This window comes from Paroedura picta, chromosome 16, assembly GCF_049243985.1.
Source record: "Paroedura picta isolate Pp20150507F chromosome 16, Ppicta_v3.0, whole genome shotgun sequence".
Classification (NCBI taxonomy): Eukaryota; Metazoa; Chordata; class Lepidosauria; order Squamata; family Gekkonidae; genus Paroedura; species Paroedura picta.
The window spans coordinates 14,707,062-14,732,096 of record NC_135384.1 but is presented as its reverse complement, the minus strand read 5'-3'; the positions used below and the strand labels follow the sequence as shown (position 1 = coordinate 14,732,096).

The following is a 25,035-nucleotide window of genomic DNA, read 5'->3' as shown; positions in this document are numbered from 1 at the left end:
TTTTCTCTGTTGTTATAAATGTCAGGATACACAGTGGTAATGTCATATTTTAAGGAGACCAAATCATCATCTTCATCTTTGTAGTAGTAATAGTATTACTCCTCCCTGTTAACAGGATCAGGGTGACTAACATTAGTAAAAAGAAAAAACGATACTACATGAATATCAAAAAACATATAAAAACCGCGGGGCTTAATAGAGCTTGTACATTCGGCCGGATTGAATCTGTTGGAGGTCCCTGGCCTGAGGGAGGTTAGCCAGGGCCAAGGCCTTTTTTGGCCCCTGCCTGGTGGAATGAGCTCCCAGGATAGCTAAGTGCCCTGTCATAACTGTCAGTTCCACAGAGCCTGTAAGATGGAGCTCTTACTCCAAGTCTTTAGTTGAGGCCAGGGCTAGAAATATCTGGGTCCCCTGCTGGCTAGTTAATCTATCACATATATCCCCCTCCCCCCTGTTTGCACCCCGGAACACTGGTTACTGAAAAGGTCTTTTGAGAGGGGGCAGGGGGGATTGTTGCCACAAGGGGAGGTTTAAAGGGGCTAATTGGTTTTAGGGGATTTTATAATCTGGTGTCAGTGAGGCAGCAAGCTAGAAGCTTATGGTTGACTGTGTCAAAAGCTGCTGAGAAATCTAGTAGTATCAGCAGTGCTAACAAGCCCCAGTCCAACTGGCAACAGAGGCCATCCATCAAGGCAACTAGGGCTGTCTCTACCCCATGGCCAGGCCGGAAACCTGACTAAGATGGGTCTAGGACTTGAAGCTTCATCTCTTTGATGGTTGACATATACTCAGGGCCTTTTCACACGGGGATCTTTGTTGCAAATTGTTTGCGGAATGAAAAATCGCCATTTAAAATAGTGGAATTCGTCGTTATGCATACCTGCCTTTGTAGTGGAATCAGTTGCGTTTTTTAGCGTTTCCCACAGGCTTCCGGTCTCGGCAGAAATCGCTAGAAAGGAAGCGCTATTGCCAAGCTCGTCCCACCCCTGGCCGTCAAGCAGCCAATGGGCAGCCGTGAGCATGCTCCCAAACAGCCCCTTTCCCTTTAAGAAAGGTTTAAAAAAAAAAAAAACAGACCCATAGCAACGAATCTAGGTAGATTCGTTGCAACGGAGAGACCCATCCAGCTGCCTAATGTGAGCTGTCGTTTGATTGTATGATCGTTGGCACGCTGCCTCGAGTGATAAAAAAAAAATCCCCCCCCTCTCACGGGCCCGATTTTCGGCTGAATTAATGTGTAAAAAATAAAGGGACTTTATTTCAGCAAACGGGCTTTTATGTGGTTTGTGCTTAGTGACTAAAGGTGAAGGACTGAAGCCAGGGAAGCCTCTAAACAGAAAGAGGCTCGCTGGTGCGTTTATCCCCGCTCGCTCAGAGAAAAAAAAATGGCGATCGCTTCGCCGGAAGTTTGGAGGACAGGCTCAGGAGGAGGGACTTTGAAGAACCCGCAACAATGGTAACGCACAGGTCTTTAGCGCTAGTGTTGCAGATTGGTTGCAGGAGTGTATCGCTATCCGGAGGGTGAATCCACTTTTCTGGATTCCCCTGAAAGCGCTACAACGAAGCGCTTTTTGCTGATTGGTTTCAGGAGTGTTGCAGATTGTCTGCGACGTCGTGCGTTAAGGCAAATTAGTAGTGTTTTCAATTAGCAACCATTGTGCTATTTTGAAGCCGTGCGAAATGGCCTTCAGTTTCCTGTGTGTGGATATAAACTATTTAACTTTCACTATTGCTATGTCCTTTTGAATAACATTAAAAATCAGTGCTAACACCCTTTCCGCTGACTAATAAGTGTGAATAAGCCTGTGAATTGGCTTGGAGTGATCATGGATTTTTAATTTACGTTACTTGTTTCAATTTGTAGTTCTGTTTTCTCTTTTATCTTTTAAAAACGCTGAGTCTCTTGTTCCTTCGAACATTAATCTTTTTTATAATGTCTGAACTCCAATGGGCTGCGTACAATATTTGAATAAATGAGTGAATGATGTATAAATGTCAGGTATGTAAAAAAATTAAAGAAGTCTGAAGTTGTTAAAGGCATAGCTAAAGAAACTGATTCAAAAATTGGGAGATTAGCTGGAAGGAAGAACACTGTAAATGTAGTTTTTTCAAAAACTTTTCTGAATGTTTTTATCATAGATCATACACAAAAAACTACCAGCACGTTCTGGCCTCGGCATTTGCTGTACAAGAGCTGAATAAGAATCCCAGCTTCTTACCAAATGTCAGTTTGGGGCTCTATGTCCTCAACACTTATGGCCTGGGAAGAATGACTTTCAAGGCCACCCTCAGCCTACTTTCTGCACAGCAGAAGCTGGTCCCTAATTTCAGCTGTGATCACCAACAGAAAGTCAAAGCTGTCATAGGAGGGCTTTTGTCTGAAACCTCTGCTCAGATGGCCTCGATCCTGAACATCTACAAGACTCCTCAGGTAAGCTATTAGCATGGGGAGTACATAGGCTGCAGAATTCCAGCATATTACTGAAAATTCTGAATTCATGAATATGAAAAAGTAACTATTTTATTTCAGCTCACTCATGGATCCTTTTCCCTTGCAAAGGGTGAGAAACAACAATTTCCTTCCATATATCAGATGGTGCCTGATGACACCTATCAGTACAGGGGAGTTGTACAGTTACTTCATCAATTTAAATGGACTTGGATTGGGCTCATTGCTATGGATGATGACCATGGAAGCCATTTCTTGCAGAGAATAATACCTATCCTGTCAGAAAATAGCATTTGTTTTGCATTCGCATACCAATTACCAAAGATAACATACTTCAAAGAGATGTTGGAGATGGTTATAAAACAGGCTGACCGGTATCCAATTTTTTTGGACAAAAAAACCAAAGTATTTTTTGCCTATGGAGAACCTCCAACCATGATAGCTTTAAGGATCTATCTTTATCTAGCTCCTTTCATGTTTTTGCCTCCTCTCAGTAAAGTGTGGATAGTTACATCACACTGGGACTTTGAGTCATTTCCTAGCCAAAGATATTTAGATACAGACTCCCTCTATGGAGCCCTGTCCTTTACAGTCCATTCCAATCAGCCCTCTGGATTCCAAGAATTCCTTCAGACCATAAGACCTTCCTGGGCTGCAGGAGATGGTTTTATTCAGAACTTTTGGGAGCAAGCATTCAGCTGTTCCTTGATATATGGGCAAGAGGATATTGAGTCAAACTGCAGTGGGGAAGAGAAACTGGAGAGTCTTCCTGGGACTTTGTTTGAAATGCAGATGACTGGTCATAGCTATAATGTCTACAATGCTGTTCATGCTGTGGCCCAGGCTTTGCACCATGCCTACACACATGGATCCATGCACAGAGAACTGGTAGAACACTGGAGGCTGGATGTTCAGAATATACAACCATGGCAGGTACAGTAATTATTCAAACTGGTCACCACTTATTGCTGGAATTGTTCTCTTTCTCCTTCCACTTTGCATATTCAGTCCTGACATCAACATAATAAATGCATACACCTTTGTGTATATATTTGTGCTGGGTGGTCTGTATCATTTTTAACGTTGCTGTGCATTTTCTTTTTTATTTTGTTTTCTTGTTTCAATCTAGTTACACCATTTTTTAAGGAGAACCTTATTCAACAATAGTGTCGGAGAAAATCTACAGTTTGATCAAGCTGGAGAACTAGTTACAATTTTTGATGTCACCAATTGGGTTACCTTCTCAAATGGATCATTTGCTAGAGTCCAAGTGGGAGAACTGGATCCTCAGGCTCCTTCTGGCAAAGAACTGACTCTGGCAGAGGATAAAATTGTGTGGCATCGAAGCTTTAACCAGGTGAGGCAAGGACCCTGGTGTTTGATTTTCTGATCTTTCTTTTGTGAGCAAGCCAAGTCCTTTTGAAAATGATGAATGGGGAAAAAGTTGATATCGACATTGTTTTCTTCACATGCCTCTTCGTACAATATTTATTCCCCTATGAATTTATCTTGAAACATTCCATCAACACATTCTGCCTTGTTGCTCCAACATGATAGAAAGGAGTGCCTGAGGAACTCAGAATTTTTTTTGAAAGTGTCATTCTCCACTCTTTTAATGAAATATAAATGGCAGATCTCTCTTTCAGGTGAGGGCCAGGAATTGTTTTGTTGGTTTAAGTTATAATGTTTTTCATGACGGGATGGGCATGAACAGGAAAATTCAAATTCAGTTCAGTTTTCAAGGAATCCCAAACCAAATACCTGAACACAAAGTGTAATCGATCCCTGAGATAGCTTGTAGTCATTTCATCCTGACAGCGAGGCATGCAATCCCACCTGCTGACATCCTGAAATGGCTGCTAGGCTTAGCAAGGATTTTTGAAAATGTCTTTCTCCCCCCCCCCCCGTGGAAAAGGGGGAACAAAACAGGTTGTTCCGAAGGGACTGTGGCTCTTGTGGCCCTTTCTTGCATGCCCAGGGAAATGACAATAGACTTCCCTGCCTTAGTGCCTTATGAATCACACAAGGTTCAGTTAGATCTCCATTATTTGTGTAGACTGTGTATGTATCGATTTCACCTATTTTACAACATTATCTCCAAAGCTCATCACTTCTAAAACCTAAATGTGTAAAGTCCAGTTCAGATTGTCAAATGCTTTTACTGCATCTGAGAAAATCAATGCTGCCTGTTGTTCGTTATGCTTTTCCAAAGATTTTGGAACATTAAATTCATTTTTGACATTGCACTTTATCAATTTCTTAGGTAGAAACCTAAACTGATCCTTGTGAATGAAGTCTTGGAAAATCCTTTTCCATCTATCTGCTAACATTGTAGTAAAAAGTTTATACTCATTATTGAGCAATGATGTTGACCTATAGTTTATTGCCAGATCCAGAGCTAAAAATTCTTTAGGTATCATTACACTAGCTCCTTTCCAAGATTCTGGCATCTTTCTTCCTTGTAAAATAGAATTAATTATTGTATAATCAAACAGTACAACAGACAAAGTCAAAAACTCCTAGCTTCATTCAATTTAGTAATTCAGAATTTTAAAAAGTATCTGAAAATCTTCCAGTTGCAATGTTTAAATTATATGAGGTCCTACCAGGTGATAAGAATCCAAAAGTTAACTGAAGAATCTGGAGTAAATCAGACAGCTAATCTCCAATAACTTTAATAAATGCTGATTAAAGAAATCTAGGGGAGCCACCCTGTTATATCACCATTTTCCATGGTGGTTCTGCTTTCCACCAGTGATGCAGAAGAAGCAACCACTAGGAGAATACAAAGACTCTCCCTTTGACCTAAGGAGATAAACTATGTCTATAAAGCTTTTCTGGCCATTCATCAAGATTGTGTTGCTCTTTCATTAAAATGAAAGTCTCAGCCTTCCGTTAAGTTCACACCAGAAATTCAGCTGTCACCTCATAGTTGACAAATCACAGATCATTGCTCATATCACAAAAAAAAAAACCCTGATTGATACAAAGTGGTAACTTGGTTTTTCTAATGTCATAATTAGAGCCAGCTTGGTGTAATGATTAGGATAGCGGACTTCCAATCTGGTGAGCCGGGTCTTGCACTCCCCCACATGCAGCCAGCTGAGTGACCTTTGACTTGCCACAGGACTGATAAAGCTGTTCTGACCGAGCAGTAATATCAGGACTCTCTCAGCCTCACCTACCTCACAGGGTGTCTTGTTGTGGGGAGAGGAAAGGAAAGGTGACTGTAAGCCGCTTTGAGATTCCTTCGGGTAGAGAAAAGTGGCATATAAGAACAAACTCTTCTTCTTCTTCTTCTTCTTCTTCTTCTTCTTCTTCTTCTTCTTCTTCTTCTTCTTCTTCTTCTTCTTCTTCTTCTTCTTCTTCTTCCCACAAAAAAGTTTGGTAGATCAATCATTATCAAAAGACAATAATTTTATACTAATGTGTTTTTTTTATTTATGGAGAGGTGCTTCCCATTTCTGTCTGCAATGATCCATGCCATCCTGGCTACAGAAAGACAATGAAGGAAGGAAAGAAATTTTGCTGTTATGATTGTATTCTCTGTCCAGAAGGGATGATCTCTGAGCAGAAGGGTAAGAGGCATGCTGTGAAACATTCTTGTCGAACTGGAAGAAAAAAACCTGTTATTCTGCCTTATGGAGATTTAAAAAATGTAGCTTTCCATGACAGAATTGATCACTTCTGCCATTTTGGGAATACCAGTAGGTTATTCAGCACCTCAAAAATAGCTAATACAGCATTGGCAACTTCTTTCAACTTAGATATGAATTATAGCTTTAAAGTCACCCCCTAACAGAACAGTTGAAAATTTAAAGCCATTCTGCACCCGATTAAAAAAGTGAGAGTCTTACCCTTTGCAAATGCCATATTTTTGGTGTTATGTACGACACCATAAATATACAGTGTTACATCTGCAGACTGGGAGCTACATCCTCCATTTTAAAGTGTTTGCAGGAAAATCCACAAAACTGGATTACCCCCTGCCATGTAACACTAGCATGATAAGAGCAGCCAGCAAGACACTCACACAAGACACGTGTGTTACCAAAGTGGCTGAAGTAGCGAGATTTCCAGCTCCAGTGCCCGCCCTTGAGCTGGCCTCCCTCTCTCTTAACCCAGAACGGGGCTTTCTTTTTTTAAAAAAACTGCTCAGAGTAATGAATAGACACACAATCGCCCAGGCAGAGCACAAAATAAATTTTCCCCACCAGTTTGCCCACCAGTTTGCCTCTTCCCCACCCAAAAAAAATTGCCCCCCATTTTTTTTTAAGTTTCAACAGTGAAAAGAGCCCTATGCATCCATGAATAAACACATATGTGTTTAAATGAGTAAGTCTTATTTTAAAATACAATAGCAGGCATTGCGGTCCCTTTAAAAGAGCAAGAAAGGTGATTGGCCACCAGTCTTGACTGGCAGGCAGAAGAGAGGAGCCTGCCTAGCATGTTCCCATCTTTCGCCATTTCAAGCACATGTGTGAAATGCCAGGAAGCGCAAGTTGGCAGCAGAGGAGCCAGGAGATGAGAAATTGCAGAAGGCACAAGGTTTTTTTTAGTGTTATGCCATTGCGCTGGTGTAAGGCTTTTTTTCCCGTGTACTCATGGGAGAGGTGTAGAACGGGTGTGCACTTGCGCACAACACCGGGGCTGGAAAGCCCAACATGCTGCCTGGAGGCAGTAACAGCAAGGAGGGGAGTGGGGGTACTGGGGGAAATGGAGCCATAACACACAATGGCAGAAAGTGACATGCTGCTCTCCCACCAATGTGGGGGTGGGGGGACTCCCCGGTTGGCTCCGCAGCTCTGCGGCGCTAACAAGCACATGCAGTGTCCCTTCCCTGATGCTGCCATCCTGGATTTCCAACTTTGTGTATAACGGGTCATAGAGTGCGTTACAGAAACCAAGCCTAATGGTGGCAATCACATGGATCACTGAAACTAGGTGTCTTGGGGCCAGGCAGGGCACTAGTAGCTTGGATTAGAATATTGGAATATTGGATTTGTTTATCTAGGAAGATCTAGATTGCTTTTCAAAATGTAAAGCTTAGAAGAAGAGGAAAGCAAGAGTGAAAGATATATTACTTATACACTGTGTGTCTGACAGGCCTCATACCTGGCCAGTCAGCCAAAAAATAACTGATTACCATTATTCAAAAGCACTGACATATATATAATGAGAGGAAGCTGAGGGAGGAGAAAGAAAGAAGGGGAATTAATTCTACCTCATGTAAAAGATTACCTCTTAGATACTGGTCACTGTCTTGGAATACTGAAACAGCTCTTTTGATTCCTTCAGATATGGATTCCTGTGTCAAATGTCCAGATGATCATTATCCCAGTGAAAACCATCATGAATGCCTTCTCAAGGTCCCAACCTACCTTTCATATGAAGAGACTTTAGGGATCATCTTTCTGATCTTGGCCATATCTTTCTCTCTGGTCACAGCTTTGGTTCTTGGAACCTTCCTGAAATACAAGAACACTCCCATTGTTAAAGCCAACAACCGAAGCCTCACCTACATTCTCCTCCTCTCCCTCCTGCTTTGCTTCCTCAGCACCTTGCTGTTCATTGGAGAGCCAGGGAAAGTGACCTGCCTTCTGCGACAAACTATATTTGGCCTCATATTCTGTGTAGCTCTTTTGAGTGTGTTAGCCAAAACCATCACTGTTGTTCTGGCTTTTATGGCCACCAACCCAGGGTCTCATGTGAGGTCATGGGTGGGTAAGAAACTGGCCTATTCTATTGTCCTTTCTGGCTCCTTAATTCAAGTAGTGATTTCTATTATTTGGGTCTGTATTTTCCCTCCCTTCCCACAAATGAATATGCTTTCACAACCCAAGAGTATCATCCTGGAATGTAATGAGGGTTCTGCTACCATGTTTTACTTGGTCCTTGGCTATTTGAGCTTTCTGGCCAGTGTCAGCTTCACAGTGGCTTTTCTTGCCAGGAAGTTACCTGGCAGTTTCAATGAAGCCAAGTTCATCACTTTCAGTATGTTGGTCTTTTGCAGTGTTTGGTTTTCCTTTATTCCAGCTTACTTGAGCTCTAAAGGAAAATTCATGGTGGCTGTGGAGATCTTCTCCATCTTGTCCTCTGGTGCTGGCTTATTAGGGTGCATATTTTTCCCAAAATGTTACATCATTTTACTGAGACCAGAAATGAACAATCGGGAGCAGATAATTAGAAAAATGTGAAAATCTCCAATATTGTGTTGAATGTTGATGTCTTTAAAGAATAAAGTACTGATTATTTCTTCCTTCCTGGTGTCAGCAGTCAAAATCCTTCTTAAGTCACTTGGCGACAGCACATATTCTCATTGTATGACCATTGTATTCTCTTGATAGAATTCTGCAGAATTCTGCCTCCCTCCATTTCTTTGAAGTTATGTAAACATTTTTTTTTCCTGAGAGGAGACAGTCTGCCTACAGCTATATCCCAACATGAAACTAGCAAATACTGAAACAGCTCAGTTTTCACAACTAATAATAACATACTAATTTTATAATAAAATCAGAGTCCAGTCGCACCTTTAAGACCAACAAAGATTTATTTAAGGCGTGAGCTTCCGAGTGCAAGCCCTCTTCCTCAGACGATGATCTTCTTACATGACAGGGAATATATAGCAAAACTCAATTCTGTTACATCAGTAGACTGTGTCAACAACTAAATGTAACATAATTGATTTTTGCTATATATTCCCTGTCATGTAAGGAGTTCATAGTCTGACGAAGAGTGCTTGCACTTGAAAGCTGAATAAGTCTTTGCTGGTCTTAAAGGTGCTGCTGGACTCTGATTTTATTGTGCTACTTCAGACCAACATGGCTACCCATTTGTATCTATACTAATTTTTTATGCAGTAAGCGCCACGCAAGTTACATAAATGGGCTCTGTAGTTATATCCTAAATTCCCAAAAGATGATTAAAGTGCACAGTGCATTAAGCAAATAAAAATTTCACCGACAGAGTCACTTGGGCTGATTTCACATGGGCAGAAAAGGCCGGTAGCACAGTCATATGGCAGAGGGGATAATCCTCGCTTTCCATATGATGTCACCATTGGGGCAGGCCTCTCCTGGGCCCTGAGCTTTTTAAGACACCATTGGCCAGAGTTCAGGGAACGTGGATATTTTCCACCCTGGGGTCCAATGAGGACTCTCCAGTTGCAGGCCAATGTTAATGGAGGTAGAGCCAGGACTCCTTCCCCTCTTGCGGTCACCTGAAGGGGGCCGGAAATGTCCATTCGACTCCACTGCTTTTCATAGTGCCGCAGGGAACATTTTTTTTCATTTTTGCAGGAATGTGGGATTGTGTCATTAAACTGGAAGTTAATAATAATATCATCATATTAACTTCTGTTCATTTTTTAAAACAAATTAATGCTCCTATCAAAATCTGGCCAGAATCCCTTCCTTACTGTACACCACTGTAAGAAGAAATATTATCCCACCCCCTTTCCTTGGCATAAGTTTGTTAAATGCCTACATAATTAGGATAGATACTGAAAGTTAAGGATTAATTCTTGTTCATCAAACACATACAAATTCACAAAGAAAAGCAGCTGCCACAGTTATGTTGGCCCCAATTTTCTCAGCATATGCCCATATAGTTCTTTACCACTTTAGCAAAACAAAGGAAGCAGGTGTCCTGTTAGAACTCTGGAGAGAGAGAAAATAATTCTCTTAACACTCTTAGTTTACAGGGTAGCAGGTGTGAGGATCTGATGAAATCCTCAGTGGGGTGCAATTATCTCTAGCCAAATAGTCAATATGACTGGTTTCTTCCTCATTTGCAATGGATTTCCTGAAGGGCATTAAAATGTACAAATGATGACCTTCATCAGAACTGCATCTCGAATTAAAGAGGATTCAGATGATTGACAGTATTCCCCTTTCCCAGTCTCTTTGATGGTAGGTTTCCTTCAGTTGTTCCCTTCATAGAAAGTGGTGTAATATTGTACCTTATTCCTACTCTTGTTGGAAAGCCAACAATCTTCCTTCTTTAGAAGGAAGCAATGTACCTATCTACATTGCAAATGGTATGCTTGCAGCAGGGCTTGGTCAACAAACTCTTGAAACTAGAGCCTGCCTAAACACCTTTAAATACTTGGGTAAAATGCCGTTTTATGCAGCACCAAACTCTCTGCTCTATAACCTGTTAGGCGACCCCTTATTTTTGGAAGTTGAAAATAAGAGAATTTTAAGGAAACTCCAGCATATTGGGCTGGATATCCATCTACTAGTTGCCCAAGATTAGAGAACAATCATGAGACAAATAATGCAGAGAGTGGAGGATGGAGGATATACAGATACTGAGTTCAATGTCCGATATCAGTTGCTGCCCTCAATATTGAGGCTCCCTCCATGTGTATAGATATGTTGTTGTCTATTTGGAAATATTAGTTTTCTAAGAACAGCTTTTCTTTTAGTGCAGCTAAATATTCTCCCTTCCCATGTATCCATAAGCTATCTTTTGGATGAATGTGTTTAAGGATATGGCGTTGCTGACACCTTATATCACCTATTGGTCAGGTGTCCCGAAATTTCTCCACTTGCAAAAACCACTAGTCAAATACTGGAAAAAAACTTAAATCTAAAAGTGTAGATGAGAACCAAATCATACACAGAATTTTAGCTGAAAGGGATCAGGAGCTCATCTATTGAGTGTCCAATGTATTATCTTCAACACTAAGGTAAATCATTCAGATCTGAGGCCCAAATCAGTTAAATAACAAATATCTGTGTACCTCGTTGTAAACTGCATATTAAAATATGATCACCTCATCATCCAGCATCTACTGCTTTATACGTTATTGATGGATTATATGAATTATTCTATCAGTAAAGGGAATCTGTGTTCTGTAGTGGTTAAGAGTGTGGATATCTAATCTGCTGATTGGGTTTGATACCACGTTCCCTCATTTGTAACCAGCTGGGTGACCTTGGGTTCGTCACAGCACTGATAAAGCTGTTCTAACCAAGCAGTAATATCAGGACTCTCTCAGCCTCACCTCCCTCACAGGGTCTTGTGGGGAAAGGAAAGGGAAGGCAAATGTAAGCCGCTCTGAGACTCCGTTGAGTAGAGAAAAGCAGCATATAAGAACCAACTCTCTTCTAATTCTTCTCCTTCTCCTTCTGTATTCTCAATTATTTATTTATTTATTTCTGTGGGGTGTTTAATCTGAAGAAAATTGATGAAATGTAAAATGCGATGGCAAGCAGCCATACTCAAATTATGCACTAGATTTCATAAGGACTCTTATCACATCTCCTCTCTTTTGATAATTTTTTTTTTACTCTGGAGTCATAAACAGAGCAGAAATATTTAAATATCTTTATCCATATATTTAAATCTCTTTATTTTCTTTTTCCATATATTGATCTATTTATGTTTATCAAATCTTATGCCAATAAAGGTATCTGAATCTGAATCTATTGATCTGTTTGATGTCTGAATACAATATTATGTCAATAACAATTATGAATTCTAATTCAGGAACAGCAAGCGGAGATTTCCTTCTATATCAGTTTTTAAAACAAAGGACCAACAAGGTCATTGGACCTATGAGAAATGTATTAACACGGTAGATGGGAAAGCCATTGTCTACAGCTGGATGGGAAGTCTTGTCATCAAAATGCTGCTAGTACTGATGCTGCTTCTCCTGGTTCTGCCCTGTCGTATAGTGGGTCAGATGTCTTCCATTAATTGCTCCACATATGATGACCCCTTTCCTATTCCTCACAACTTTTATCAGCCAGGGGACCATCTTATTGGTGGGATTGTCACTCAAGTTGGTTTCTTATATAACCCCCCATCTTTCCTAGAACACCCATCTCATATGGTGGTTGATGAACCGATGTAAGGATTTTGTTTTTCTTTCTCTATATTTACATAATCTTTGTAGTCAGGAAGTGAGTATTCACTTGGTCTTCAACAATAATTTGGAGGTAAGTGTGTGCTGCAGCCTTCAAAAAGCCCTCCCTTCTCTTTTTTTCTGTGCTTATAAATAATTATCTGAATATACAGAATGGTGATATCAGGATGTAAACTGCACGGAGCTTTTATTCCAATCCCAGGTCAATTCAGTCCATGCCCCCTACACAGAATGCGATTTCCCCACTTATGCACGATGCCTGCACGATCCAGGCCCCCTCCTGCCACTGCATCACTTTAGGGCCTCTGAGGGCCCACTGCAAGGGTTTGCTGAAATCACCACATTCCTTTTCTTGCCCCTGCCATGAGAATCGGCTGGCAGTCGTGAACAAACGTGCATAATAGGTGTATGTGTCCACAGTATTAAAAGCAATATTAATTCAGCATTTAGGCAAGCCAAACAATTGCTACAGGCATAGCTAAATAAATGGAGTAATAAACTAGGAGTTGAGCTGGGAGGATGAACACTGTAAATTCAGATTTGCTTGCATTCTTACATATATTGTTTGCAGATCAATGATAAAACGGTATCAGAACATTTTGGCCATGGCTTTTGCCGTGAAAGAGGTGAATGAGAAAACAAACTTGTTACCGAATATCAGTCTGGGTCTCTACATCCTCAACAGCTATGGCCTTGGAAGGATGACTTTTAAGGCCACCCTCAATTTACTTTCTGCACAGCAGAAGCTGGCCCCTAACTTCAGCTGTGATAACCGGCAGAGATGCATAGCTGTCATAGGAGGGCTTTTGTCTGAAACCTCTGCTCAGATGGCTTCAGTCCTGAACATCTACAAGACCCCTCAGGTAAACTACAAGCATGGGGCTACATAGACTTCACAACATCAACATATAATTAAAACTATTGAATTCATTAATATTTTTAAAATATCAATGTGTTTTCTTTCAGCTCACTCATGGGTCATTTTCCCTTGCAAAGGATGATAAACAACAACTTTCTTTCCTATATCAGATGGTGCCTGATGACGCCCATCAGTACAGGGGAGTTGCACAGTTACTTCATCATTTTAGGTGGACTTGGATTGGGCTCCTGGCTATGGATGATGACAATGGAAACCAGTTTGTGCAGAGAATAATACCTATTCTTTCTGGGAATAGCATTTGTATTGCATTCACATATAAATTAATGAAGTTTGCTTACATAGAAGTGTTAGCAGAGTTACTTGTAGAACAGGTTTATCATTACCCAGTCCTTATGGACCGAAAAACCAACGTATTTGTTGTGCATGGAGAACCTCCAACCATGATGGCTGTAAGGATAATACTTTATCAATATATTTTTATTGTAATGCCTCCTCTAGATAAAGTGTGGATAGTTACGTCACACTGGGACTTTGAGTCATATTTCCAGAGGATTTTAGATATAGACTCTTTCCATGGTGCCCTGTCCTTTACAGTCCATTCCAATCAGCCCCCAGGATTCCAGGAATTCCTTCAGACCATAAGGCCTTCTTCAGCAGCAGGAGATGGTTTCATTCAGAACTTTTGGGAGCAAGCATTCAACTGTTCATTGAAAAATGCTCACGAAAATGTTAAGGGAGACTGCAGTGGTGAGGAGAAACTGGAGAGCCTCCCTGGCCCTTTGTTTGAAATGCAGATGACTGGCCATAGCTATAATGTCTACAATGCTGTCTATGCTGTGGCCCATGCTTTGCACTACATCCACACACGAGGATCCATATGCAGAGTACTGGTAGAAGATGGAGGGCTGGATGTTCAGAATATACAGTCATGGAAGGTATAGTGGTTATTCAAACTGGCCATCAAAGATGGCTGGAATTCTGGTCTTTCTCCTTCCACTTTACACATTCAGTTCTGCCACCAACATAATAAATGCCTTCATGGATTGAAAATTCTTTATTTTGTTTAGGTTTGTATATGTGCTCCGCATATATTTTAATACAGCTGCCAGTTTTCCAAAAAGAGAACTGCTTTCTTTCTTTTTTTTTCAATCTAGTTACACAATTTTTTAAGGAAAATCTTGTTCAACAATAGTCTTGGAGAAACCCTACAGTTTGACCAAGATGGACAATTAGTTACTGTTTTTGATGTCACCAATTGGGTTACCTTCTCAAATGGATCATTTGCTAGAGTGAAAGTGGGACAACTGGATCCTCAGGCCCCTTCAGGCAAAGAGCTGACTCTAGCGGATGACAAAATTGTGTGGCATAGAAGCTTTAACCAGGTGAGATAACAAATGGTTTTTCTCCCCCTCCCCCTTTGATAAAGGAGGGAAGTCAAATTGGTGGTCTTGATTAGCTCAAAGTCATTTAAAAATAAAATCTTCACTAAATAAGAGATCTGGGAAATGTTTGGGGCATCTCTTGTGAATTTAAGCAGGGGGCGGGGTATAAACCACACAAATTATTGTTGTATGTCAGGTTGTAATTCCATTTGTTCTCATCCCCAGTTATGTGTTAAAATCCACAAAATACAAAACCTCCTGAGAAAATATTCTGGTGAAGTTCCTCTTGCCCATATCTCTGCACTAATCATTTTTTCAGCTACAGGCAGTTTACGTGCAGGTCACCACTGTATATATGATTATAATTGTAATCCCAATATCCAAGCCATAAATTACACAATCAGGTATGATCCAGAGCATGAAGAGCAGCCATCTCCTGCCTCTGACCTCCAATAAAAACAGTGAAAAACATCAGCTTCCTACAATTTATGAAGAAAATGCAGCCATTAGGAGAATATGTGGAGAATCTCTGGACTCTCCTTTTGCTATGTTGTGAAAACCCTTCTGGCTAGCATTCCAAAACAAAGGATCTATGGGATTCCCAAACAAAGGATCTATGAACCCCCGGGCCTTTCCCCTTTTGCTCTTTTGGAGCTCTTTTGCCTTTTTGAAAAAGGCTGGTCTTTCATCAAAATGGAAGTGTCAACCTTCCATGGAGTCGTCATCAGAAAGGCACCTATCACCTCACTGTTGATTAATCACAGAACATTGGAGCATAAAATAAAACCCTGCTTAATAAAATGGGCAAATTTGTTTTCGCTGGTGTAATAATTTCTCCCCTCCCCGCAAAGAACTTTGGTAGACCACCCATTGTCTAAAGACATTGATTTGCTGATAAGCTAATTTTGTATTTTTGGACAGGGGCTTCCCATTTCTGCCTGCAATGACCAATGCCGGCCTGGGTATAGCAAGACAATGAAGGAGGGAAAATCTTTTTGCTGTTATGATTGTACTGTATGTCCAGAAGGGACGGTCTCTGAGCAGAAGGGTAAGAGGCATGCTGGGAAATAGTCTTGTTGAACTGGAAGAAAACATTGATGACCAACATTTATAATCTGTGCATAAGATTTCATGTGCATGCACACGTCTGCAGGCGTATGTAAAGAAATACCCTCTAGCCTTATATATAGATAGAAATTGGGAGAGGGGTTTAGGTGCCATGAAAGGCTAGTTAGTGTCTACATCTGTAATTACTGTAATCATATTTTATTAAAGTAGTTAGTAAGAACTGTGAATAAAAGGGCTCTAGCATACCAATAATTCAACTGCTTTAAAAGTGCAACTGGACTCAGACTTCCTTTAGTTAAAATTCAGCAAATATGAATAGAGACATGGAAGCCCATATCAATTCACCTGCTCTTGGGACCTCATATACCCAGTTTGGTGTAGTGGTTAGGAGTGCGGACTTCTAATCTAGCATGCCGGGTTCGATTCTGCACTCCCCCACATGCAACCAGCTGGGTGACCTTGGGCTCGCCACGGCACTGATAAAACTGTTCTGACCAGGCAGTGATATCAGATCTCTCTCAGCCTCACCCACCCCACAGGGTGTCTGTTGTGAGGAGAGGAATGGGAAGGTGACTGTAAGCTGCTTTGAGCCTCCTTCGGGTAGGGAAAAGCGACATATAAGAACCAACTCTTCTTCTTCTTCTTCTTCTTCTTCTTCTTCTTCTTCTTCTTCTTCTTCTACCCATCAACTTGTTTTTTTTTTCCTCTTCATTTTCTGCCTTTCAGTTGCCTGCCAGCATACATTGTTTTAACTATACTAGTACCGTCATTGTAGTGTCTCAGATGTGTCTTAAAGATAGACACAGGCAGTCAATTTTTGAGTAGAATGAGAAGCTGCAGCTCTCCATCTATCCCATTGTCCCACTTCCATCTGACTTTCCCAGTGAATGTTAAAAGAGAATCAGATATACAAATAGAACCTTCCATGAAGTGTTGTTTTTGTAAGGTATCTGACTGGTAAACCTTCAGCAATGGTAGATAGAATATAGCATAAAACACAGATTTATGAGGAGGAACACTTCCACCACATCTTTGTGTAATCAATACACCCCTCCCCAGGGCTGATATCACCCACTGGGCCTGACATCGCCCAGTGAAATGCGTGGTTTCACACGTGGGAACAGAAGTGCCATGGTGATTCAGGATTTTATTAGAGATAGGAACCATTGCCACCATCTGTCATGTTCTGGGATTTAATGCTGGCATGATGGAATTGTAGAATGAAGGGAGGGGCATTCATATCTACATCATTTATATGAATTTATCTTGTATACTAGTCACTGCTGTGAAATTCTGAAACAGCTCTTTTCCCCCCTGCAGATATGGATGCTTGTGTTAAATGTCCAGCTGATCACTACTCAAGTGAAGACCATCATAAATGCATTCCCAAGGTCACAACCTACCTTTCATACAAAGAGACCTTAGGAATTATTTCTGTTCTGTGTACAGTATGTTTCTCTATGCTCACAGCTTTGGTGCTTCAGACGTTCATGAAATACAAGAACACTCCCATTGTTAAAGCCAACAACCGAAGCCTCAGCTATATTCTCCTCCTCTCCCTCCTCCTTTGCTTCCTCAGCTCCATGCTGTTCATTGGAGAGCCAGGGAAGGTGACCTGCCTTCTGCGTCAGACTACTTTTGGACTCATCTTCTGTGTAGCTCTTTCCAGTGTGTTAGCTAAAACCATCACTGTTGTCCTGGCCTTCATGGCCACCAAACCAGGATCCCACATGAGGAGATGGGTGGGTAAAAAACTGGCCTATTCTATTGTCCTTTCTGGCTCCTTAATTCAAGCAGTGATTTCTATTATTTGGGTTCGTATTTCTCCCCCATTCCCACAAATGAATATGCATTCACAACCCAGGGAAATCATCCTGGAATGTAATGAGGGTTCTGCTACCATGTTTTACTTGGTTCTTGGCTATCTGGGCTTTCTGGCCAGTGTGAGCTTCACAGTGGCTTTTCTTGCCAGGAAGTTACCTGACAGTTTCAATGAAGCCAAGTTCATCACTTTCAGCATGTTGGTCTTTTGCAGTGTTTGGTTCGCCTTCATTCCAAGTTACTTGAGCTCTAAAGGAAAATTCATGGTGGCTGTGGAGATCTTCTCTATCTTATCCTCTGGAGCTGGTTTACTGGGCTGCATCTTTTTCCCAAAATGCTACATCATTTTCTTGAAGCCAGGAATGAACATTCGGGAGCAGATAATTAGCAAAGTTTGAAAATCTTAGCCATGTTTTTGAAAGTCATATCACAGTTGAATATTGATGACTGTAAATTATCAAGAATCTCTTAGTTCTTTCTTACTGCCTCATGTCAACAGTTGGAATCCTATTTCAATCAGTTGATGGCATTGCAAATTAAACAAAGGAGAAGAATTGCCTGTTTCAATTATTACAGTCTCTCCCAAGTTGGGGAAATATTTTTTTGGACACAGACATAATTGTGATCATTTTAACATCCCCTACATATGTTAAATGTATCGGACCTTTTTAGTCATGACATTTCAATGCGTGTCTATCTGTGAACCTGAAATCATAGTCTCCTTAACTGCTTCTTTACCCCATCTCTCCAAAAGGTGGACCCAAACTCAGCTTGATGAATAAAATCTTGTTTTATATGGACTGATATTTCATCTTGATGAGAGGCACAAATGGATTAACAAACTGCAGTTAGTCACTAGTTTATGATCATATAGTGATGGAACTGAGAAACACCATCCCTGAAACCTGCTTGTTCAATCCCTGTTAATCCTTCCTGTTCTAAACAGGACGATAGGTTGTCCAGCAGATGCCAGCATAAAGCTTAGTGGGGATGCTTAGAAGACTAATTGGATGGGTTCTTATAATCTCCATTTTTGTATAATGGCACTATAAATGCTGCTTTCCATCTGTTACAAATTTGACTTGTTGAGTCAATATAAGAAAAGATGGTTGCCGATGAAGGTGTCACCCAATTTTCAATGTTCTTAGGAGCTTCTGGTGGAATGTCATCTATCCCTGGAGCTTTATGGCTTTTCAGCTGTTTAATAAGTGCCCTACTCTTATTTGGTGACACAAGAGGCCATTTGGGTAATCCTTTGGTGTGGAGTAGTGTCACTGTCTAGTGAAAGATAAAAACTGAGTACGCAGTTGAAACATAATCATTGTCATCATCATCATCCTCATTATCATTATTTCTTATCAGTCCTAATAATCATGTTGCCTACTGACACCATGCAACAAGGGGACACAGTTCCTGGTGCCTGCCATTCGTTTTTAGAATGTAGATGGGTCCAGATGGACCTTTTGAGTCTTTAATGTTCATGGTATCATGAGAATAATGACTTTATTTAATATATATGTGCAACTGATACTCTGAAAAGACAGTGGGACTTGCTTCTGACTAAATACACAAATTAATGCTATTTACTGGAAATTGTATTCAAGTCATCTTCTCTGATTTAACGTATTTTCCTCCAGTTCATCTTGATGTTTATAATAGCATCACTAAATGAATTTTTGTTCATTTCTTCAAGCATAATTAATGTTCCTATCAAAATCAGGTCAGAATGTCTTCCTTGCAATACACCTTTCAAGGAATTCATATAGAGAGATTGCCATAAGAAAAAGCTTTCCCTTTTTCTTTGGAATAATGTAGAAGCCTAACGAATCGACAGATGAAAATCCAATTTCGGACTATGCCTGAAATGCTGAAGACATTTTTTTTCAGAGTTATGCAGTCTGATTCCAATTTTATGGTTGTGTCAAAAGGTAGCCAACCTGTAGCTGAGTCCCCCATCCTGAGTCCATATTCCCAAGGTACCTGCAGGCAGGCATTATGGAACTCTGACATACATGGGCAATACATGCTCTGATGTGATATGACTGACACAGGGATTGATTCGGGTAGCATTTAAAGCAGGGGTAGTCAAACTGCGGCCCTCCAGATGTCCATGGACTACATGGAATTGTAGTCCATGGACATCTGGAGGGCTGCAGTTTGACTACCCCTGATTTAAAGCATCTGTTTCAGTTCCTGTATCTTAGGTCTAGTACTTTAGGAGAAGGTAACTATATCCGGTTACTTCCAGTTTAAAAGGATGTGGTCCCTCACATCAATTAATTCTCATTTGCATAGCAGGAGGACACATATAAAGTTATACAAAGAGGACACTCTTACTGAGCTACTTTTTGTGAAAAAAACCTTCAGCAGGAGCACCAACGTTGAATGGGAAGGATCCATCCTCTTATGGTCAGTGGGCCATAAGCAAACCAGAATTCCAGTGGCAACCTGGAGCTGCTGAGTGCACTTGGCCTCACATGGAGCATGGCTCCCCCAGCCAGTGGAATCCACCTGGGGGGGGGCAACATTCAATGGGTGACCCTACCTTGTTTATGTGCAATGGTTTTGAAATGTTTTGCTGCCCCATGCTCCAAACCTCAAATGGAATGCTTAACGGTGTTAAAGGTACAGCTAAGAAATAAAAGAGTCAATGGGCAGAAGTCTTATTAATATCCTTCTGCCCACAATTGAAGGGAAAACTAAAGGGCTTCAGGATCCATTTTAATCATTAAGAAAACTATCAAAATAGCCAGACAAATCATGGTGAATATACTGTATATACTAGAGTATAAGCCAGCTTTTTCTGCACATATTTTTATGCTGAACTAGCTTCAAAGCACATTCCTAAGAACGGGCCTTGAAAGGGCCCCATCACCTGGCCCCTGGCCAGGCAGCTTAAGGTGGCTTTGGGTGGCAGCTCCTGCCAGATCAAGTGGAGTGGATGGGGGCTGAGCAGCTCATCATCAGGGCCGGAACAGAGCTCCTTAGCAGTCAGCTAGTCAGCTCCTTAGCCGTCCTTAACAGTCAGCAGGCCGGGAGGTCCTCATCAGCAGGCCCAGCCTAGCAGGCCAAGAGGGCCTCGTTAGCAAGCCCTCCACTACGACCCTTTGCCCAGGGCCCTTTTCCCTTACCTGCTGCTGGCTCCAGGCACTGAGGCGTCTGAGAGCAAAGTGGCTAGAGTCCAGGGAAGGAGGAAGGGAGCCGCAGGGGCAGGGCCAATCAGAACAAAGCCGGCTGCACCCTGATTGGCCCTATTCCCACTTGGACAGCTGGACACGTCCCACCCCCTGGGCTGTTTCAGAAATATATAGCGGAACAACAATGGATAAGAATAAGCCCCCCTCGGCTTTTGTTCGAGTGAGGGTCCCACGAATCTGTCGCTGTTAGCTGCTGACTACCTTGAGGCAGACCCCCCCAGGACACAGGCGAATGCTCTGGTCATGACATACACTTACCTGGGAGTAATCTGCAAGACTTAATTCCAAGGGAAGTTCTTTTTTTTTTGAAATAAATATTCAAACACAATTAACCTACCGATTCCTCAATTAATGTAATTTATTGTATCTATTTTAGATATCTATCTATTTTTATTTTTGAAATTTACCAAAAGCTGCTGCATTGCCCACCCCAGGCTTATAATCAAGTCAATATGTTTTCCCAGTTTTTTGTGGTAAAATAAGGTGCCTCGGGTTATATTCCGGATGGCTTAAACTCGAGTATAAATAGGTAATATGAAAATTCCATGTGGCATGTAAATGATTAAGGTTTTCCAAATACATGTTTATTGATACTCAGCTACAGTTAAGGAGCAAACTATCCTTATGATATAAAGGTCGGCTTATGATAGAAAATATGCAAGTTTCTAAGGAAGCATATTATGCTTCAATGATCATAGGATGAAATGAATAACATCTATAGGTTCAAAAATGTATTGTTTCAGTATGAGGATCTAAGAATTATTTTATAAAGTTGTGAATAATGTATTTCCACCTATGCACATGGGGGGAAAAGGTGAAATGTATTTTTAGTATAAAGGTAAAGGTATCCCCTGTGCAAGCACCGAGTCATATCTGACCCTTGGGGTGATGCCCTCTAGCGTTTTCATGGCAGACTCATTACGGGGTGGTTTGCTAGTGCCTTCCCCAGTCATTACCGTTTTATCTCCCAGCAAGCTGGGTACTCATTTTACCGACCTCGGAAGGATGGAAGGCTGAGTCAACCTTGAGCCGGCTGCTGGGATCAAACTCCCAGCCCCATGTTCAGAGCTTCAGACAGCATGTCTGAAATATACAGAAAGATTATATACAGAAAGTATACAGAAATATTTAGTATACGGAGAGATGACATAAAATGGATTTGGCAATTGCTTAACGTTGAAGACTTCAGGTGGCTTGTCCCATGGAACCTCCCTATTGGATATCCAAATAAATCTGGTGTGATTGCTTAAAAAATAGCTAGCCAATTGTCTTTTCAGAACACGGAAATCAGGCTGTGCCATCAGAAGATTCTGTCAACTGCCTATAGTCTCGATCATTATTTCCTGGTTTGATGCAAAATAAATTTTCCCTGCACCCATCTTAACCATATAGTTCCTCTAAATATTTAGAAAACTGCACTATAGGTGGTCACCACCTCCTGCCCACACAATCCCCACCAGCCACCAAGAGCAGCACATGCTTCTTCTTCGCATGATAGGAGCCATTGACCATGCCCAGTACACACACATCCAAACAACCCTTGGGTTAGAGACCCGGTTGCAACTGGGACTGGCTGCCAGGAGGAGCTGGCAGCCCCTGTGGCCCACTGCTGACCCCGAGGACCAGCTAACTCCTGTGGCTCCAGACCCAAACTGCCAGCCATCACCCCGCACTACCACCACCACACGCTGCAGCCCCACACTGCCCTCCCCATGCCGCCTCATGCATGTACAGTTTGGTAGGTTGTGGGAACCCGCTAATGACTTTACCTACCCAGCCCTTCCTCTCTCCACCTCACCTCCCACAAACAATGCCCCGTTAGTGCCCACTGCATTTAGCCATATAGCGGGCTGTTTTCCTAGTAGTTCTATGACACCCTAAGTTCCAGATTTCCCAGAATTACAGCTCATCTCCTGACTATAAAGATGAGCTCTCCAGGTGAAAACAATGGCTTTGGAGGGTGGGGGGACTCTGTGGCACTAGACCCAACTCGCGTCAAGTTTGTAGCTAACTATGTGGCATTTTGCCCCATTGAAGGATGCCAACATTCAGGATGGACCCAGGAATCCACCCGAATTACATCTGTTTTCTAGGGAACAGATCAGTTCCCCTGTAGAAAATGGCTGCTTTGAAGGTTGGACTCCAGGGCATTATGCCCTGTTGAGGTCCCACCCTGCAATCTAACTATCTGGTGTTAGCAACGTGATTGAGCTGGCTCTGGGGCTTCTGACAGCCATGGGCTCTGGGGCCCAGCCTTCCGATTCTAACCAGCACAAACAAAGCCAAATCTGCCTCCCTTCCCAATATTCATTCCCACCATGTTGGAGATCTGCACTCTTGTCTTCCCATTGTCATTTTGCTCCTTCGTCCCCTAGAGAAGGTGGTGGTGGTAGCTCTATTCCTCACTCTCTTTCAGCAGGAAAAGGTGTGCAAGGCTCTGAAAGGGGATCTCATGATGCAATTTTTGGAAAGGAGGAGAGAATTTTGAAAGAGATGTGTGTGAAGGAAGAGAACAAGGCTGCAGCAATGAGAGCTGGTGGGAATGAGGAGCGGGGAAGAGAGAAGAGTCACTCTGTGTCTTCCCTCCAGCAGTCAGGTCAGCCACAGCAGGACTGTAAGTGAGAAGGGGACTTTCTCCAGCCATCCTGCCTGCTGACTCTTAGGCTGAAGGGGGAAACTTTCCCCACTTCAAAAGTAAAGCTTTATTTTTTCCTTTTCCTTTGGTATAAGTTTCCTAGATGCCTACAAAATTAAGAGAGATACTGACAATTGAGGATCCAGTTATAAGGAGTTTCTGCCTGAAATGCTGAAGACCTATTTTCAAAGTTAGGCATGATGGCCTGGTGGTGAAGAAAATGATTGCAACCTTCTTATTGATCATATAGTTAATAGGGATTGGCTATAATTCTACATCCTGTCCCGGTTCAAGTCTTTGGTCCTTACCAGGTGGAGAAATCAGCCTGTTCCTCTCTGTAATGTAGCTTTTCATAAGCTCTCTCACAAAAGCAAAGTTTATTTTATAGTTGGGATAGTCTTTCTCAAGGCTAGAGACATGGAAGAAGAGTGTCACTATTGTTTGTGTAAACAACTGGAGGTTGGATATTGCTTCTGCAGTAAAAATATAAAAAATATTTTTCTCTCAGTGTGATTAATCAGAGATGGGCAAAAGAACATCAGTTGGCCATTTGGCTATCACGCATAACCCCACTCCCTGATCTCTTGTGGTTGGCTCCAGCATCCATGGCAACCAATTTGTAGTTGACTAGCAGGTGGCGACTGTTCCAGAAATGACGTGACCCAGCCTTTTGGCAACAAATTGGCCGCAGCCGTTTATTAACCAAGACCTCCCCCCAACGGAGGGTTAGCCCGAATGCCGGTAAGGAAGCCTACCTTCATCAGCCGTCTGGCTGACCACCAAAACCCGCAGCGCTCCGGTTCCACACCTCGCTCCCAGCCGGGAGTATGGGATGCCTTCTGCTGTGGGATCCCTGGGAAGCGACATTGGAGGACCCAACGGGCGTCCGCCTCCATTAGGTCCCCTATCCGCTTGGACCCGGGCCCCTGGCCTCCCAGCCGGGTAGGCCATACCCAGTTAACGGCCGGTCTCATTAGTGAGACCCCCTACTCCGGGGAGTCCCGTGTGCAGACGGGCTCCCCGCCAACAAGCTCCTTACCTGGCATAACTCGACTGCGACGAACTGTAACGAAATAACGCATTCTGGGTGGGATTGGAGGGTAACTGTCCAGGCGGCGTTGTGGGAACAAAAGGGGGCAGGCTGCCTCCTCCAGGCCTATTTAAGTCCGGCAGTCCCGCCCCTCGTGTGTCGCGCCGCGGCCGATGACCCGGCTGGGTCTGTGCTGTTCCCAGGCGCCTCCGCCGCGTCAATGCCGGCTACGCTTATTCGCGGCCGCTATCTGTGCACGCTATCCTGAGTCAAGAGTTCCAAGAAACCGGCTGGCTGTAAAAGGTCACAGACCTCTGGCATACATGGCAGTACATGCTGTGATGTGACATGAATGATGCAGGGATTGATTTGGGGTAGCATTAAAAGGCAGTGGTTTCAGCTCCTACATAGTGATTTATGAGAAGGTAATTGCGTCTGGTCACTACCAGTGGAAAAGGATGTGGTTTCTTGCATACACACACAGAAACAAAGTAAAGTAGAGGCCACAAGGAAAGGTAAACTACAGTTTTCTGGGTGGAAGAAATCAGTCATGCCTGAATCTGCATTGCCATTCTTTACCGTTTGAGCAACAAAAAAAGAAGCATTTTGCCTGTTAGAATTCTGAAAACAACAAATTCACCTGTCTGCCAATCTAGTTTACAGGGCAGCAGGTGTGGGGCCCAGAAGCAATCCTCAGAG

The 25,035-nt window shown here is 42.3% G+C and overlaps 1 protein-coding gene across 1 annotated transcript; it reads left to right on the top strand.

Moving 5' to 3' along the window:
• The first annotated feature begins 10,943 nt into the window (after positions 1–10,943).
• LOC143825430 (vomeronasal type-2 receptor 26-like) lies at positions 10,944–17,971 on the top strand. The gene is made up of 7 exons (XM_077313461.1): positions 10,944–10,975; positions 11,945–12,307; positions 12,895–13,186; positions 13,290–13,652; positions 14,358–14,585; positions 15,507–15,633; positions 16,974–17,971. Exons 1-7 carry the CDS (start codon positions 10,944–10,946, stop codon positions 17,870–17,872), a joined length of 2,304 nt encoding a protein of 767 aa, XP_077169576.1. The 3' UTR covers positions 17,873–17,971.
• The last annotated feature ends 7,064 nt before the right edge of the window (positions 17,972–25,035 follow it).